The following is a 17,070-nucleotide window of genomic DNA, read 5'->3' as shown; positions in this document are numbered from 1 at the left end:
CCATAATCATAGTGTATATACAGGCAATGAACTTTCTTGGAACGTTAAGTATGGCTAAAGTGCTGGTATTTACATTGCGGGTTCTATCCATGATTTCGAATATAAATATACTTCAATGGAATGTAATTAGAATTATTTATTTTAAAAAAACTGTACAGTGATGTGGAAAATGTTGGTGTTCTTTTATCTCAAAAATACGTCTAAACATCACAATATGGAGAAATACTGCAATTTCTCCTGTTATGCTTTCGATTCGAAAGCTTTTTGAAATGACTTACATAAAAAACGAGTAAAATTAATTGAAGAGAGCCTGAAAACATTCGTTAGCTATCTAAGTAAACTGTAACCACCCGTATAGCATCCCAAGTTCGGGAGGATGAAATTAATAGCATGAGTCTCTTAGGAAAAAGAAGGTTTAATTCTTTTCACTGCAATAATGGTTGACGGAAAGAAATTGTTATTAATGTTAATTGGAGAACATTTAAGGAATGCATAATGTATTATTTTACTTCGTCATACTGTCACAAGTACGAGGAAGGGAGCACAAAGTATTGTAAAAAGTACACATCTGCGTTTGAATGATGCTATGTAAATTAATTTTCTGCAGAAATAATACTAACGCTGCTGCGTGCAGCCGCATAAGGCATAATTTTATAGGTCGTAATAACTTCAATTCCATTCCCAAGACGGCAACAGATGTATTTAATTATATAGCCTACTATTTGGCTATACGAATGCGGAATAAAGTGAAACAGAAATATCACCGGATCTGTAAGTTTTATGTTCTCTAACATCCTTAAAATTAGCAATTCTACAACCTGTTCTTCCACGTTAGGCGAGAGATGGCAATAGAAACACGACTAATCGAGACAGAAAACTATCACCAGACATGTAAGTTATTTTCATTAACATTATGCAGAAGAAAACATGTTTTAGTTGTTACGGGATGCATGTCTTCACGAACGCAAATCAGCGTTAGATGGTAGTCACAACCAGTTGCGCAAGGTATTTTTACTATCAATATCCATAAAAATTTAAATTCCAAAACATGTCCATTACTGTTACGCGAGAGAGGGCATCATTAAGGAAACGCAATGTTAGACGAAACCCGCAACCACTCACCAAGGATTTGTTCACAAACATTTTCCACATAAATTAACATTCAAAACAACATTCATCACTACTACGTGGGAGATTGTACCAGGAAGGCAAAGCAAAGTACATGGGTGCGACAACCAGGAGGGTTTGTTTTCTACAACATTAACAATAATAATTTTAATTCAAACCATTTTCATCACCGCAGCTCGAAATATTGTGGTCCAAATTGGTCGTTTGGTCTTTCTGTTATGTAGTAATGCGTGAAATAAATAGGCAGTTATAGTGGTCGGAACAACAAAAGAGTTCATATTGCATTGAAATCAGTGTGTTATTAACCTACTTTAGCTGAATTATGTTATTTAAACTCAACACGAAAAGTTACATCGCTACTTAAAAGTCACTTTCACTTCCGCTCCATGGTAAAAATCGAAAGCTTGTCTGAGCGTAGAGGTAACGTCAACGGAGAACTCCATACATTTCGTGTGGCTTCATTGATCATCGGTTCACTCTCCGAAATTCCTGTACCCCAAACACTCTTCCCTAACTCCTACGCGTGAGTGCACGGAGGGTACCTTTCAGCACCGCTTACGCTTTCCAGATTGGTCGTTTTGCTTTGTTGCTACGAAGTAAGGCGTTGCATAAATAAATAAATAAACAGTTATTCGGGACGGAACAACAATAGAGTGCAAATTGCATTGAATTCAGTGTCTTATGTAACTCTTCTATTTTAATTGAGTGATTAAAACTCCCCTAAGATCCCTTAAGTATATATTAAGAGAATGTATTGAAAACAGTACATACTTGCATACGTATCTTTCCCTGTATATTATAGCTTTCGATCTGATATTTCATTTGCCGAGATTCGCCATATTCATTAGCCGCATGTTTGGTGGCAGGGGCGCAGCTACGAAATAAGGCTAGGGGGGTTTCAGGTACAACTAATACTGGGGGGTTTGGAGGTATATTCCATTACCGCCAGGGTAAGCGGGAGGTGCGGAGGCCTTACCGCCGGAAAAAAAATTAAGGTAAAAGGCTCAAAATGGTGATTTTTACGGCCTTCTGAGGGATATTTTTTTAAATTAATTCTAGCACTATTCCGAAAGTAATATTAACCCAATTAAGTAAAATATATTTAACTTATTTAGAGCCTTGAACCTATCCCACATAACCTCTCCCCCTCTCTGCGCCACTGGCATTCATAGCAGTACATATTTGCATTCATATCTTTCCCTGTACGGTATAGCTTTTGATCTAATCTTTCTTTTGCCTAGATTCGCCAAAATGGAACCCAGTAAAGAAGAGTTCATTGGTTTCTCATTGAACGTCTTGGGCCTATGAGGCCCTGGAAAGGGCCCGGAGTCATTTCCATAAGAAATGCAGATAAAGTTACTTTTTAATACCTGCAGACGTTTTTGCTTTTGCATATTTCGAAACGAGGATCGGCGAAGCCTAGGCACAACCACGGGTAGCGACTCTCCCCCACGACCGACCTCGTAAAGTCAAATCTATTAGTAATGGTTGAGGGGCGGCTTCGCCTCCTCGGTGGTAAGACGGGTCTCCTCCTCCGACAGGGGCTCCAGAGGAATGCAGGGGTTTTAATGTGTGTTATACGTGCGGTCAACCATAATACACATTGACTCTGTTGCGATGATTGGAAAGGGTAGGGCAATGTGGCGTAGTGGCGGCGACAAGTACCCATAAAAGAAAAACCTAATGGCATATTTTAATTTTTAGGGGAGGTTTCAACAAAATACCGGGGGTTTCATATTTGTGGTTTCATACAAGTGGTAATAAATCGATCTCATAAATTCCGTGCCGATAGTCGTAGGGATCCGGAACAGTGGCGGAATTCTGGAGATAAATACCCAAATAGGCGACCTTTCAAAAAATAATTTTTTTGGGAAGTTTCACGGGGTTATCGGGGGTTTTAATAACTCGTAGGTTTAGGGAACACTGGCTGAATGGTGAGGAAAACTAACCGTTAAGGCGACCTTAAAAAATTAAAATTTCCTGGGGGGTTCCAGGAGGTCATCGAGGGTTTTCAGGTTTTTTTCCCGTATGGTTTACGGTGGCCCTCCGTTAGCAAATATTCCATATCTAGAGCTGTGAGGGGACGGGCAGTGCGGCGTAATGTCGGCCAGAAAGTCCCAAAAAGGAGAGTTAATGTCACATTTTACATTTTTGAGAGTTTCAGGGGGATACCTGGGGTTTATATGGGTGTACTGCTGGCGGTCACCAGTATTTCACGTGACTTCCGTAGGGATGATTCGTGGGGGTAGGTATCAGCGGTGGAATTGTGGCGAAAAGTACCCAAAAAGTACACTTCAAAATGAAAAATTCAACTTTTTTCGGGGTGTATTGGGGAAACGGAGGGTTAATAGATTTGCCCTGCCAGGGGTCACCAATCGTCCACATAATTTCCGTGACATGGTAGGGGTTGGAAAATTGGTGGAATTCTAACGAAAAGTACCCGAAAAGGAGACTTATATGCACAATTTAATTTTTTTGTGGGTGTTTCAGGAGGTTCGAAGATGACGGTATTATATGGTCACATTTATGTACTATTATATCTAAGAGAGGTTACCCCTATGACAACCATATTTTGACAGTAATACAGTAAAAAGCAAGACTTTCCCGGGAAACAAATGAGTAGTGTCCACCATTTTAATTTTTTCGCGGATATATCGATTGAAATATTTCTGTAACGATTGCCTTTTCTAAAATCATATGCATAGTTGTATATTATTGAAGATTTTTAACTACATCGGTCAGGAATAGGTTCACGAAATGTTGTGTTAATCCTTTGTAAATCCTATTTTTTTTATTTTTGGAATATTTTAATTTTTTCTGAGAAATCAACGACGTTGAAAGAAACTGTTAACTTCATTTCGTAGAACATGTTATGAGCTAATATCATTTTCGTTATCCTACACCTGATATTACGTAACGGGGATCGGGAGTTATGAAAATTTTCCAGTAAAGAAGAGTTGATTGGTTTCTTATTGAGCTTCTTGGGCTCATGAGTCCCTGGAATGTGCCATGAGTCATTTCCATAAGAAATACACGTAAATTAAATTTTTAATGCCTGCAGACGTATTTGTGTTTGCACATTAAAATTAGTGGAAATGGTCACATTAAGTTAAGCCACATATCATTCCAAAGGAAAAGAATTGCACTTTCTTATTCCTGCAGATCCATTTCGTTTTATACCTGATTTACACTGAATTTAGAAATAAACATCCAAAAAAGGTTCAAGTTTAGCGTGTTTCGCTTACTTTTCCCTTGACGACCGTCAATATTGTTTATGCTGTTTGAAATATCTTCCCATCACACTAAGATATAAATAGCATGTTCCAAGGAGATGTATTACTACCACGAATCCCTATTATTCCGACAGATGTGCCAAATGAATACATACGGGTTCAATATCTAATTAGATTGGCAATCGCAATGACAATAAACAAGACCAAAGTATGTCTGTTTGTGGCTTAGATATTGGAAAACTTTGTTTTTCACACAGACACAATTTTACGTGGCATGTTTTATCGCGTGCGGTATAACATACAGTTTATTTGTGTTGGCTGGAGATTGAATTACTATAAATATCGTACATTTCATCGCACTAATAGACAAAACTTTCGGTCAGGTACGGTTTATATGGTAGGAGAAAATGACACCGACTGATATAACTTCATATCGATACATCTTGATAAGAGGATGTAGTTCTGCAAAATACTTAATATGTATGAATACTACTTTGCCTTCTATCATACCATTAAAAGCCTTATCGCAGCAACTACCGTAACAGGTCTGCAAAAGCGATGTATAAAACGCACAATTTTTTCGATTAAAACTTCAACTGTAACAGCTGCATTAGTTTTCTTTAACTTTTATCTCATTTTATACCTTATTTTTATCTACCAATTAGAGTTTCAGTCCCTAACCTAAATAAATAAAATAGATATAAGGGAAAAATACCTGCTGTTTATATATTAATCTTTGTATTTATATTGTTCATGTTTTTTCTTTCATAGCCCTGATGATGATTTAAAATAATTCGAAACCTTGGCTATAACTTGGTGACATAAATAGACAGTTATTCTGGTCGGAACGACAATAGTGCACATTTAATTTAAATCAGTGTGTGATTTAACTACTTTATTTGAATTAAGTTAATTTAACTCCCCTCGAAGAGTTATATCGTTGATTCAAAGTCACTCTCACTTCCGCTCCATGGTAAAAATCGAACGCTTGTCTGAGCGTAGAGGTAACGTCAACGGAGAACTCCATACATTTCCTGTGGCTTCATTGATAATTGGTTCACTCTCCGAAATTCCTGTACCCCAAACACGCTTCCTTAACTCCTACGCGTGAGTGCACGGAGGGTATCTTTCCGCACCGCTAACGCCTTCCAGACAGCTATTTTTGCCTTGTTGCTATGAAGTAAGACGTTAAATAAATAAACAGTTATTCGAGACGGAACAACAATAGAGTGCACATTGCATTGAATTTAGTGTGTTATTTAACTCTTGTATTTTAATTGAGTGATTAAAACTCCCATAAGAACCCTAAAGTATATGTAAGGGGGATGTATTAAAAACAGTACATAGTTGCATTCACATTGGCGGATCCAGGATTTCTTTCGGGGGGGGGGGGGACACAAGCAATGTCGTATCCAGGATTTTGTTCTGGGGGGGCATGAGGATACCTCGTAATACAAAACGAACGCAATGATATTGGGACCGTATGAAAAATCTTGCATATTTTTTAAAGTCTGGAGGGAGGGCACGTGCCCCAATGGCTCCCTTGATCCGCCTATTTGCATTCATATCTTTCCTTGTACAGTATAGCTTTCGATCTAATCTTTCCTTTGCCGAGATTCGCTATATTCATTGACCGCATAGTTGGTGGTACTCCTTGGCAGTGGTTTAATGCACCAAATGTGCAAACATTAGTATGGTAACTGAAGAGGACAGGGCTATTTCCCTCTCAGTAGGTGTCTTTGGGGAGGAAGACACAAAAAAGTCGAAGGTGTGCCAAGGAAAGAAAGGAAAGAGGGTTGATTCATTTTACATTGACCTTCATCACACTTGCCAAAGGTATTTATCCGTGAACTTAACCTCAGCTTCAACACGTGATAATGTATTTACTTAGGTCTCAACATTGGCCATCATATTCAACTGTCAATGGAATGCATATAATAAAAATTAATATGGGAAAACCGTGTTTTTTACAACGAAACAATTTTACGTGACATCTTTTATCGCGTGAGTAAACCATCCAGTTTGTTTCTGTTGGCTGAAGATGGCCTTACTATAAATACCGTGCTAAAAGACAAAAATTTCGGGTAGGTACGGTTAATATGGTAGGAGAAAATGAAACCTATCAATATAATATTATATTGACATATCTTGATAAGGGGATGTAGTTCTGCAAAATATTTTATTTGTATGAATAGTAAGTTACCTTCTAGCATACCGTCAGCAACTATAGTATAAGCTCTGCAAAAGGGATCTCTACAGTACACAATTTTATCGAACATAACTTCAACTATAACTCCATTAGTTTATTGAAACTTTTATCTTGTTTTGTACCTTTCTTTATCTACCGGTAAGAGTTTAAGTCCCTTACCTAATTAAATAAAAAAAGATATGAGGGAAAAATCGAATTCCAGCATTTTCGATTCGATTTTTCTTGTTGGAAAATGGGTCAAGCGGAATGTTCATCATTGCTAAATGTGACCTCTATGGTAAGGATCATGTCCTTATATTTTTATTAATCTCGCAAAAGAGGAAACTTGTATGAAACGATTTTGATATATCCCCATTTACTTTACATTGAAAATATATTTCGGCATTAAGATAAAACTATGGTTGCCATGGAAACAAAAGATAACAGAAATCTTATATCACCATTCACGTTCTATCCTAAAAATTTCAAACTGGTACTCTCAATAACAAAGGAGAAAATTAGACCCATCGATAGTATTTCATTTCGATATATCTACATAAGCTACCATTACTCATCAAAATATTTCACATGTGAGAATAGAAAGTTGCTGTCTAAGAAAATTCATAAAAAATGTTATCCCCGTAACTATGAAAATAAGTCTGAAAAAGACATATATCGAATGCATCCTTGGATCGATTATAACTTCGCTTCTAATTATTTGATCCGCTTGATTTATCTTTTGTCTGATTAAGAAGGTAGACTTTAATATTATATTTGAATTTCGTATTCATACCTTGAATAACAAAATAGTTATTAGCGAAGAAAGCGTATCCAAGGAGATTGGTATCGATATAACTCACACATTGATCAATCGAGAGGATTGGTTATCATTGCGAAAGTTGTCCTTTTTGATAATAGTATTACCCTGAAAATTTCGTTCGTCTAACTTGAACGGTTGCCAAGTTATTCAAGATCGTGTGCTTCACAAAATAATGGCGACAATGATTTTTTACGTGCAGGATATTTTTCGGAATTTTATTATGAATTAACCAAGAGGGTTATCGGAAAAACAGGGTAGGGCGTGAGAGTACGGAGTACCCTCTACGGTTTTTCACGGGGATTCCAAATTTTCACATGCCAAAGTCTCAAAGCCGAAATCCGAAATTTAATATTCGTCACCTCGACAATCGAAACTTGAAAATCGTTAATTCCTCGGAATTCTTTCGACTTGTGAATATTCCAAGATAGCCAAAAAATCAAGCAAAAAATCTAGTATTTTGCGTTTCAAGGAATTTGTCCTGCTATTATTGCAAGTTGGTCAAAAAAATTCCAAAGTTAGGCCCATAAGAAAAGCATTGAAAATTTTCAAAAAAAGATAAAAAATACTAAATATCAAAATATCACAATGACAACCATGTCAAAAAATCAACAAAAAAATCTAGTTGTCGTCGTAGGAATTTCATCTTCCTGGAGCATTCAAAAATACGCAATAAATGGGGAAACGTTTTAGTCCCATAAGGCTCCCATGTTAATTCAAGTCGATATATCTCGAAAACTAATCGACCTTTTCGAGTTTTCAGATTTTTCCTCCGAATCATTTCCGGTTCCCTACAAGTGCAGAAAATAACAGCTCTCCACCATTTCTATAAGTGGTCGGGAATTTGTATCCATGAGTAGATCAGTCAGTTACACATCCCGCTGTATATAAACGGGACTCGCACGCTCCGCGCGCTCGTTAAGGGGCTCCGCCCCTTAAAAACCCCGGTTCTGGCTTCGCCGTCTACATTTGTGGTCGCTCAAACACTTTTAAAGTTCGAATAATCTCACCTCGGCTAGGGGCCGGCTTCGCCGGCCGGGGGGCAGGGAAGCGCCCCACTCATTCCTCGGAACGGCTTCGCCGTTTCTCTTATAGAGGCGGCTTCGCCGCCCAGGGGTTTAGTGTGCCCCTCCGGGGCTACCCCACTCCATACTCGGAACGGCTTCGCCGTTCCTCGTCTGGGGTCGGCATAGCCGCTCAATAGGGCGAGAGCATTTCCGAACTGTTTCATCGTTATACCGTTTCAGGGGCGGCTTCGCCGCCCAGGGGTGGGGGGAGCCCACAGCGGCTGCGCCGCTAGAAAGTCGGGGCGGCTTCGCCGCCCGAGGGTTACTGAAGGTCCCCCTCGCGTGCGCCGGTTACGCCTCGGAACGCCTTCGCCGTTCCTGGATGTGAGGCGGCTACGCCGACATGGGCTTGAGAATCCCCCCCGCGGCTGCTCCGCTTATACTTCATAAATGGTCTTCTCTACCTAGAGGGGTACCCAGGGCGATTCGGGGGTTCTAATGTGTGGCGGAATTCTGACGATTCTTTTACCCGGAGATGCGATTTATTAGGAATTTTTTTGGGAAGATTTCACGGGGTTATCGTGGGTTTTAATGAGCAGTAGGGGCTAAATTGTGACGAAAACTACTCGGAGAGGCAACTTAAAATTTTTTAATTTTTTTTTCGCCGAGGTTCCAGGAGGTAATCGGGAGTTTTCTGGTATTTTTTCCCGTATACTTTACGGTGACCCGACCTCACCAAATATTCCGGATCTAGATCTCAAGAGGGGACGTGTAGTGCGGCGTATTGTTTGCGAGAAGTTCCCAAATAGGAGACTTGATGACACATTTTACACTTAGGGAGGATTTCAGGGGGATACCGGGGGTTTATATGCTTGTACTCCTGGCGGTTACCATCCGATCACATACATTTCGTGGCGATGAGTCGTTGGAGGCGGTGGAACAGTCACGAAAAGTTCCCAGAAAGTAGACTTATATGCAAACTTTTATTTTTTGGGGGGTGTATGTGGTTTTACCGGGGGTTTATAGGTTTGTACTGCCAGGGGTCATCAATCGTCCACATCAATTCCGTAGCGATGAGTGATAAGGCTTGGGAAAGCGGCGGATTTGTGACGAAAAATACCCGAAAAGGCTACTTATATGCAAATTTTAATTTTTAGGGGGTTCCGGGGGGTTTAAAGATGACGATACTATATCGTCACATTCATTTACTGTCATATATAACAGAAGTGTGCCCTATGATATCCATATTTCAGGAGTAATACAATAAAAAGCAAACCAGTCCCCGAAAAAAGTGAGTAGTACCCGCCATTTTAATTTTTTTGCGGTTAAATCCATTAAGTTATTCATTACATGTTTATGTTTTCTGAAAGACAAGGCATAGCTGTATGTAACTACAAAGTTTGAAAGAAATCGGTCTGGTTAAAATTGAAAAAATCCTGTGTTAATCTTTCGGAAATCGTTATTTTCGGTGATTTTCGGAATATTTTTTAATCTTTAATTTTTAATTTAATAATTTTTTTCTGAGTAACCAAGGCCGACGAAAAAAAATTGTTAGCTGCATTTCGTAGACAATATTATGAGCATATATAATAATTATTTTTGTTATCCAACACCTTAAATTAAGTCGAGGGGAGGGGAAGGTATGAAATTTTTTTCGAAAAATCAATTTTTGTACGCCATTTTGGCTGCGATTTTCTCAAATGGAAACTAATAAATTTACTTAATTACGTGCCCACGTTTATCAGCTTTCAAAAAATGCATTAACGATCCGTGTGGCACGAACAATTCGCGCGTAGTAAAATATAAACCGAAAGACGGTCCCCGGAAAAAGCCCGATTTCGGCCATTTTGTCGTCCTAGCGACGACACGTGGCGGAAACTTCCGGTTTTCGGATTTTTCCTCCGGATCATTTCCGGTTCCCCACACGCGTGCCAAATTTCAGCTCTCCAGCACTTCTAGCAGTGGTCGGGAATTTGTATCCATGAGTGAGTCAGTCACCACAAGGGCTGTATATAGATAGGATACTTGACAAAAGAAAAGATAGGAGATACGTACGAATACACCAGTTGAAAAGAGACTGGAATATTAATATCATCAAAGGAAAGGGAGAAAGAAACAGCCTCCTCATAAGAAAATGATGAAAAATGAGCGTTAAAAATGTCAAGAAATTTTAAGATTTTCAGATAAAAGGACTACAAAAAAGGATTGAAAATGGAAGAAATAGCCACAATTTTAGATTGAAGTGACTATATATACCACAAAGGATAATTGACAGAACTTTAGCCATTAAATAATTAAATTTTGAAGAAAAAAATTGTGATTTTAAGTTTATAATTAAATGACTTCATATTTTCTATCAGCTCATGTGTTTTGAATAAAACTTTCTAGATTGATACGTTTGCTTGCATGTATATTTAACATATTAATAATAATTAATTCATTTGTACCCTTTATTAATTTTAACTTTATATTTTATTGACAAATGCAAGCCTGTCCCACTCTGCCCCAGGCTGGGGCAGAGTGGGACACTTTTCAGCAAAGAAGAAACTTAAGTATTTCAACTTTTTTAAGTCAATTGTATTACTTGCGGATTTTTTAATACGTTTTAGAATATACTCTCCAAGCAATGGCACCAAAATTTTCCTTTCCAATTATTTTGTGGGAAATAAAAATGAAATGCTAAAACTATCCCACTGTGCCCCAGTCTCCCCTATGTATCCTTTTTTTATATACACATAGATTACTATTCAAACTATACCATTCAACAGACCATTATTATTTAAGTATTATACCAATCATGTTAGGTTTGCATAGAGCATTTAAGAAGTACTCTGGTTTTCACCCCTCCCCTCACATAATTGCCTCTTCAATTCACAATAAGGCCTTATGCCTTTCATTCCCTCTAAAGACCCTATTATCTTCCTTCATCTCCTTTGTTTACCCAACATTTCCACCACTGTTTTCAATGCCCTCCCCTAAATTAAGTACTCACTCCATCCGTACCTTCTGTCTCCTCCGTACCTCATCAAGAAGCTGCCTCTCCTCACCTACCATTTCAAGCACCTCATTCCTCCTCCTTTCCCTCCACTTTCCTTTCTTCTCTCTCCTCCATACCCACATATAGAATGCTTCTAGTCGCTTCTCGTCTCCTTCCTAAGTGCCCAATCTTCTGTGCCATAAAGTGCTACTTTCCAGATCAGACTCATCACTAATCTTTAAACTCTTACATAACAATCCTATCATAAGCTCCTTTCCGTTCATGAACATTTCCTTTTCCCGCTGTAACTATTTTCTTGGTGTCCCTACTGATGTACCTGTTTTCCTCTAATGTGCTGCCAAAATATGTGGTTGAATTGTTCAAACTGCTCAAGTTGGAACAGTTCAATACATTTATTTCTCACGTTGTTTTTTCTTGAGCCTCACATTCCTCGCTCGCAATGCTTTACAAAACTACATTATCTTGGTATTCTTGTGATAAATTCTCATGCCATGCTACCCACAACACATGTCTAACGTATCCACTAGAACCTGCAGCCACCTTGCTAACTGGCTAATCAACACCAGATCATCTACATACCTCACTGATTGAAACACTATTCCACCACTTTTACTCCAGCTTCCAACTCATCCCATGCCTCTCTTACTCTCTCTTACATGTCTCGCTAAGCATACACGTTAAAAGGTAATGGCAATAGTGGACACCCTTTTCTCACTCCTCGGCCAATGCATGCCCACCCAGATTCTTCATCTGCCACCCTCACTTCTGCAGTCTGAGCCATAAACAGGTTATGAATGAGTTGTCTATCCCTCTAATCAAAGCCTATTTTTTTGAGAATATGTATTAGCTTTGCCCAGTGAACTCTAGCAAATGCTCTACAAAATAAATTGACAAGAACAGGAGAAGTTTATAAGGGTTTAGCCAGAAAAGAACCCATTTCATACTTTACCTGTAAGCTAATGATATCAGCAGCATAGTGGCGGATTTCATTGAGGATCCCTTTCTTTCGATAGTCCCACTGAAGGGCCCATCCAGGGCAGTACCCATACATTTGCCTAGTTGCAAATTTGTCACACAGAATATTGTAGCACATTACAGTGAAGATGCCTGAAAAAAGGAGTATTTTTCAAACTATGTTATGCAGTAAGACTCACTAGTCTAGTACATAGGAAATACTGATACTAAGTTATCTCATTTCTCAGGTAAAACAAATTGTCCAATATCATTACTTACAAGGAGACATCATGAGAGTGATGTTCAGGATCTGAATGACAATGTCATTTTCTGAATATATATATAGGTAAGGTAGAAAAAGTGTCACAGCTTTCTTCCATATAGGCCTGGGTTCGAGAGATATTTGCATGTAAATATTTGGTGCACAATGACTTCCTTCGAGTAATCGCCTGTCCTCAGCAAGAGGCGTAGTGAGTGCATCCTAGACTTTTGCTGCGTGCATCCTGGGTTCGAATCCCAGTGGAGTCAATTTTTTTCTTATACTTTTTGAAATCACTGCTACATCTCATCCCCATTCGTTTAGGTTAGTTACTTATTTTTTAGTTTCATATTAGTTTATGGAATTCCCACTGATTGGGAAGAAGCAATTATTGTCCCGCTGCACAAAAAAGGTGACAAACAAGACCCAAACTATTGAGCAATATCTCTTTTAAACGCCACTTATAAATTTTTTCTAAAATTGTGCTAAATAGACTAAAGTGTTTACAAATGAAATTGTGGAAGAACACCAAGCAGGATTCATAAAAGGCAGATCTACTACTGACCGGATATTTATACTAAAACAGGCTATATCAAAATACTGGGAATTTAAAAAACACTTCCTTGGCTTATTTGTCGATTTTATGTGCATATTGTTAACGGAGTGAGTGAGTGTTATTTTATGGATTTTAAATGGTACTCCAAAAGGTGCCTTACCACGCGAACTTGAGGATGTTTATAACAACACATGTATTTCCAGGTAATGTGCTCATCCTCACCCCAGCCATTGCTCCCTCAGCATATACTTATATTTTCAACTAATTCTTCTCACCAAATAAACACAACCTGCTATCTGCATATTCAGCCTAATTCCAATCCTAGCCAGGTACCTCTACCACCCATTATCACCCGTCAAGTGCAATCGCAAGGACCCTGCATCCAATCAGCCTGCTAAAGCCATTCTAGAAGTCTTCTTTCACTATCTTTCGCACACGTCTTCACACATGGGCCCGATGCCTCTCTGAGGGATTAGCAAGGGTCAGCAGTGGAGGGAGGGTTGTTGGGTCGGACTCTTTGAAGGGCACTAGAAGGCATGTCATAAAGGAGACACGGTAGATGGAAGGGCTCTCTGTAGTAAGGAGTGATAAGATTTGTTGGGAAGACAGTGGGTGGGCAGTGGAGAAAAGCTAATGGAGGGAAAACCCGGTGGGTATGGTATTATGAATAAAGGAATGTTGAAGTTAAAAATCCAGGTTTGAGCATTTTTTTCAGGGCTGGAAAGGGTTGTTCTGTTCATACAGCGATGCACGGCAGCTGTAGTAGGCCATCTTTTTCGCCAGTTCTAACCCAGCTCTTGATCAGTGAAGGTAAAGTGAAGCATAGCTCAAGTATCCTGCAGAAAGTGTTTTGTAATATTTAGTTTCACCTAATTCAGGCGTGATGCCGTGAGATTTCAGAAGCCAAATGGAGGGTACTCGATTACTCTGTCCATCATCCAGTAGTGGCTCCTCATTGTCAGACAATGATAATGATTCCCTACTATCGGTGTTGTCATCATCCCAAGAGGAAAGAAGAAGAAAGTGAATTTCTAATATTTTGTGATGATTTTGTATTCTTATCACACACACCTGCACCAATACTCAAAGTGCTTTCTTGTCAATTGCAGACACCTTAAGATCCATGCAACTCATAGGGGATTTATCCAGCTCTATCATTTCTCAATCCATTGGAGAAGCGGTAGGGAGGTTCCTTGAAATGCTCCATGAATTTGAATTTGTCGAAACTAATTAATAGAGGTCCGTGAAATTCGCGAGACGCGATACTGCGAAATAACGCGAAATAAAGCGAAATATCGCGAAATTTGTCAATAAAACGAGAATTCGCGTTTTCCGCGAATTATACGTGGATTAGCGAAAATATCACATGTAATGTGTCATAATATATTAAAGCCTAAGCCTTCATCATTTAACGCTTCTATTATTTATTCGCTCTACCTCACATACATAATATTCGAAGATCAATTGGCTTGTTTTGTCTCGCACACATCGCATTCGCGGAATATCGCGCACTGTAGTGATGTCTCCGCCAGAATTTGCCGTTAAATTAATTACAGCCTCTGACTTCGATTCACATTTGTCAATCTTAAAATTCTTGGAATTATTTAGAATGACGCACTTTCTCTCGTGAACAATTAGGTATTCTGAAGCACTAACGGGCTGAAAGAAATTTAACACGACCGCAGAAGACTGGAAACAAGCTTTAAGACGTTTCAACGGCACAGCGCCGTGGTTTAAAATTACTAAAGGTCCCCATGGATGTCTTCAAACGAGTCGAATCGCTCCGTAGACGGCATGACGCCGTCGAAGGCCGCCGTGGTCATCATGGCGCCCATCTCAATCCGGCTCAGCGCGCCGCGGCGCAGCGCCGTCTTCGGCGTTAAATACGCACAGTGCTACATTGAATCCGCTTTCAGACGAGATGACTCTCTGGATTTCACAACGTCATGGCGTGAACGGCGGCCGGCGGAAAGGCGTCTTCCTGACAGCGACATAAGCTCACGCGTCCTACGCGCGTCAATGCCGAGCAGTAATTCCGGTGACTCACCACGACGCAGAAGACAGCGATATTGGGTAACTTGTTGCAGAACAACCTTGGCCAAGTGTTGGCCAAATGTAACAATTTTGTAGACTAAAACACCGCCGCTGTCTGGGAACGGAAGCGCTATCTGTTGGGGGAAGGGGGAAAGGAACAGAAAGGATAAGAGGAGCGGATAGATCGTCGGATATTCCGCGCTCCACTTAGCTTCATTGCAAAAAAAAAATCATTTGGACACACCCCAAGTTCAAGTTCCTTTGTTTCGGATTGTGTTTCGTTATTCGTGCTTCTTTCACTGCCTTTCTTGTCCGAATAGCAACAGCTGCAATCAGTACTAAGCGATTTTGTTGACTCTATCAGCTACCTACCCTCCCTCGGCATCTGGGTGAGGGGTATCAACCGGGAGCTCCCCTCAAGAAACATTTTGGCAATAATGTAAATTAGGTTCCTTAGGAACCTCGATCTATCGTTTTTCAGGAGGATGGATGAAAAAAAAACGATCAATGCAGGAAAGTTTGGCTAGGTTGCCTATGTCCCAGGAAACGCTGGATTTTGGCGCGTAATTATGATATTCATTTAGGAATTCAAACAAGATTTTAGCTGATTACTGGAATATTATTACTTTATCGAACCACTTAGGTCATATTGTTGATTCGACTAATATCTCTTTCAAATATCCTAAAGGAACACGTCACCTTGCTAAAAAATTGCACTCCCCCCGGCATTTGCAGTGCTGTTATTGATTTCTTTTTGATATAAAAATTCTTATCCATCAAATGCCATTTCAAGTGCACGCATTTATGAGAGCAATGTGCATGTTATGCCTAAAACAACTGCTTTCGCCGATGCAGTGATTGGTTGTGAGATGGACCACAACGGCCAAAAATAGCATATTATTTGAAATGTTCCTTTCTAACAATGAAATTTTTAATATAATTGAGGCAGTGTATAAAGCGTGAACAATGTTGCCTTAATCGCTAGCGGCATGCCCACCTGATCCTCGGCTTCATCCCACTTCTTGTTTTCACCAGGTATCTCGCTCTGCCCCCACCCCTGTCGTTATACAGGGTCGTATCCAGAAGTAGTAGGACTGTTTTTTTTCCCGCGCGGGTGGAAAGATTGAGAGGGGTCTGCAAGACCGGATATTGTGGGGGGTAGCCTTGGGAACAGATTTTGGTATTTGGCAGTCGCCTGCGTCCATTAGTTGAGTGTGGACTATTGTTTTCGTGACCTCCTGTTTTGACCCCTCGTCGTTGGTTGCGTTGGAGCAAAATTTAGAGCAGCGGTACTTCATCAAGTTTTGCTACAAACTCGGAAACTGAAACCAAGAAAATGCTTACGCAGGCCTACAAGGAGGATACCATGAGTCGTTCCTCGATATTTTAGTGGCACACGTTGTTTCGGGAGGGTAGGGAGCTCGTCGAGGACGACAAACACGCCGGGCGTCCGTCAACCTTGAAATTGAAAGTGAAATCGATGTTGATTGCATTTTTCGACCGTCGTGGAATTGTCCATCAGGAGTATGTACCTCCTGGACATACTGTAAATGCAAAATTTTATGTGGAAGTGCTCACACGGCAGCGAAATCGGATCACACGCGTGCGACCAGACGTGGTGGGGAAATGGAAGCTCCAACTCGACAATGCACCGTGCCACGGCGCGTGGATTGTGAGGGATCTCCTGGCCAAATTCGGCGTTTCCACGTTTCCTCACCCCCCCCTAGAGTCCTGATGTGGCACCACCAAACTTCCTCCTGTTCCCGAGGATCAAGAGGAAGATCAAAGAGCATCGTTTCGACACGGTGGAAGCGGTCCAAGCGGCGACGACGAGGGCGCTGAACAGCATCCCAGAGGACGACTTCCGGAAGGCCTTCACGACCTGGAAGACTCGCT

The 17,070-nt window shown here is 40.1% G+C and overlaps 1 protein-coding gene across 1 annotated transcript in view; it reads right to left on the bottom strand.

Moving 5' to 3' along the window:
• LOC124171643 (CCR4-NOT transcription complex subunit 6) overlaps positions 1 to 17,070 on the bottom strand; it is a 328,368-nt gene that overhangs the window by 169,914 nt on the left and 141,384 nt on the right. The window contains exon 7 of the mRNA XM_046550855.1: positions 12,321 to 12,478. Within this exon, the coding sequence (XP_046406811.1) occupies positions 12,321 to 12,478 (158 nt within the window). The remainder of the gene's footprint in view (positions 1 to 12,320; positions 12,479 to 17,070) is intronic.

This window comes from Ischnura elegans, chromosome X (assembly GCF_921293095.1).
Source record: "Ischnura elegans chromosome X, ioIscEleg1.1, whole genome shotgun sequence".
NCBI classification, from domain to species: domain Eukaryota; kingdom Metazoa; phylum Arthropoda; class Insecta; order Odonata; family Coenagrionidae; genus Ischnura; species Ischnura elegans.
This window is presented reverse-complemented; position numbering and strand designations above follow the sequence as displayed.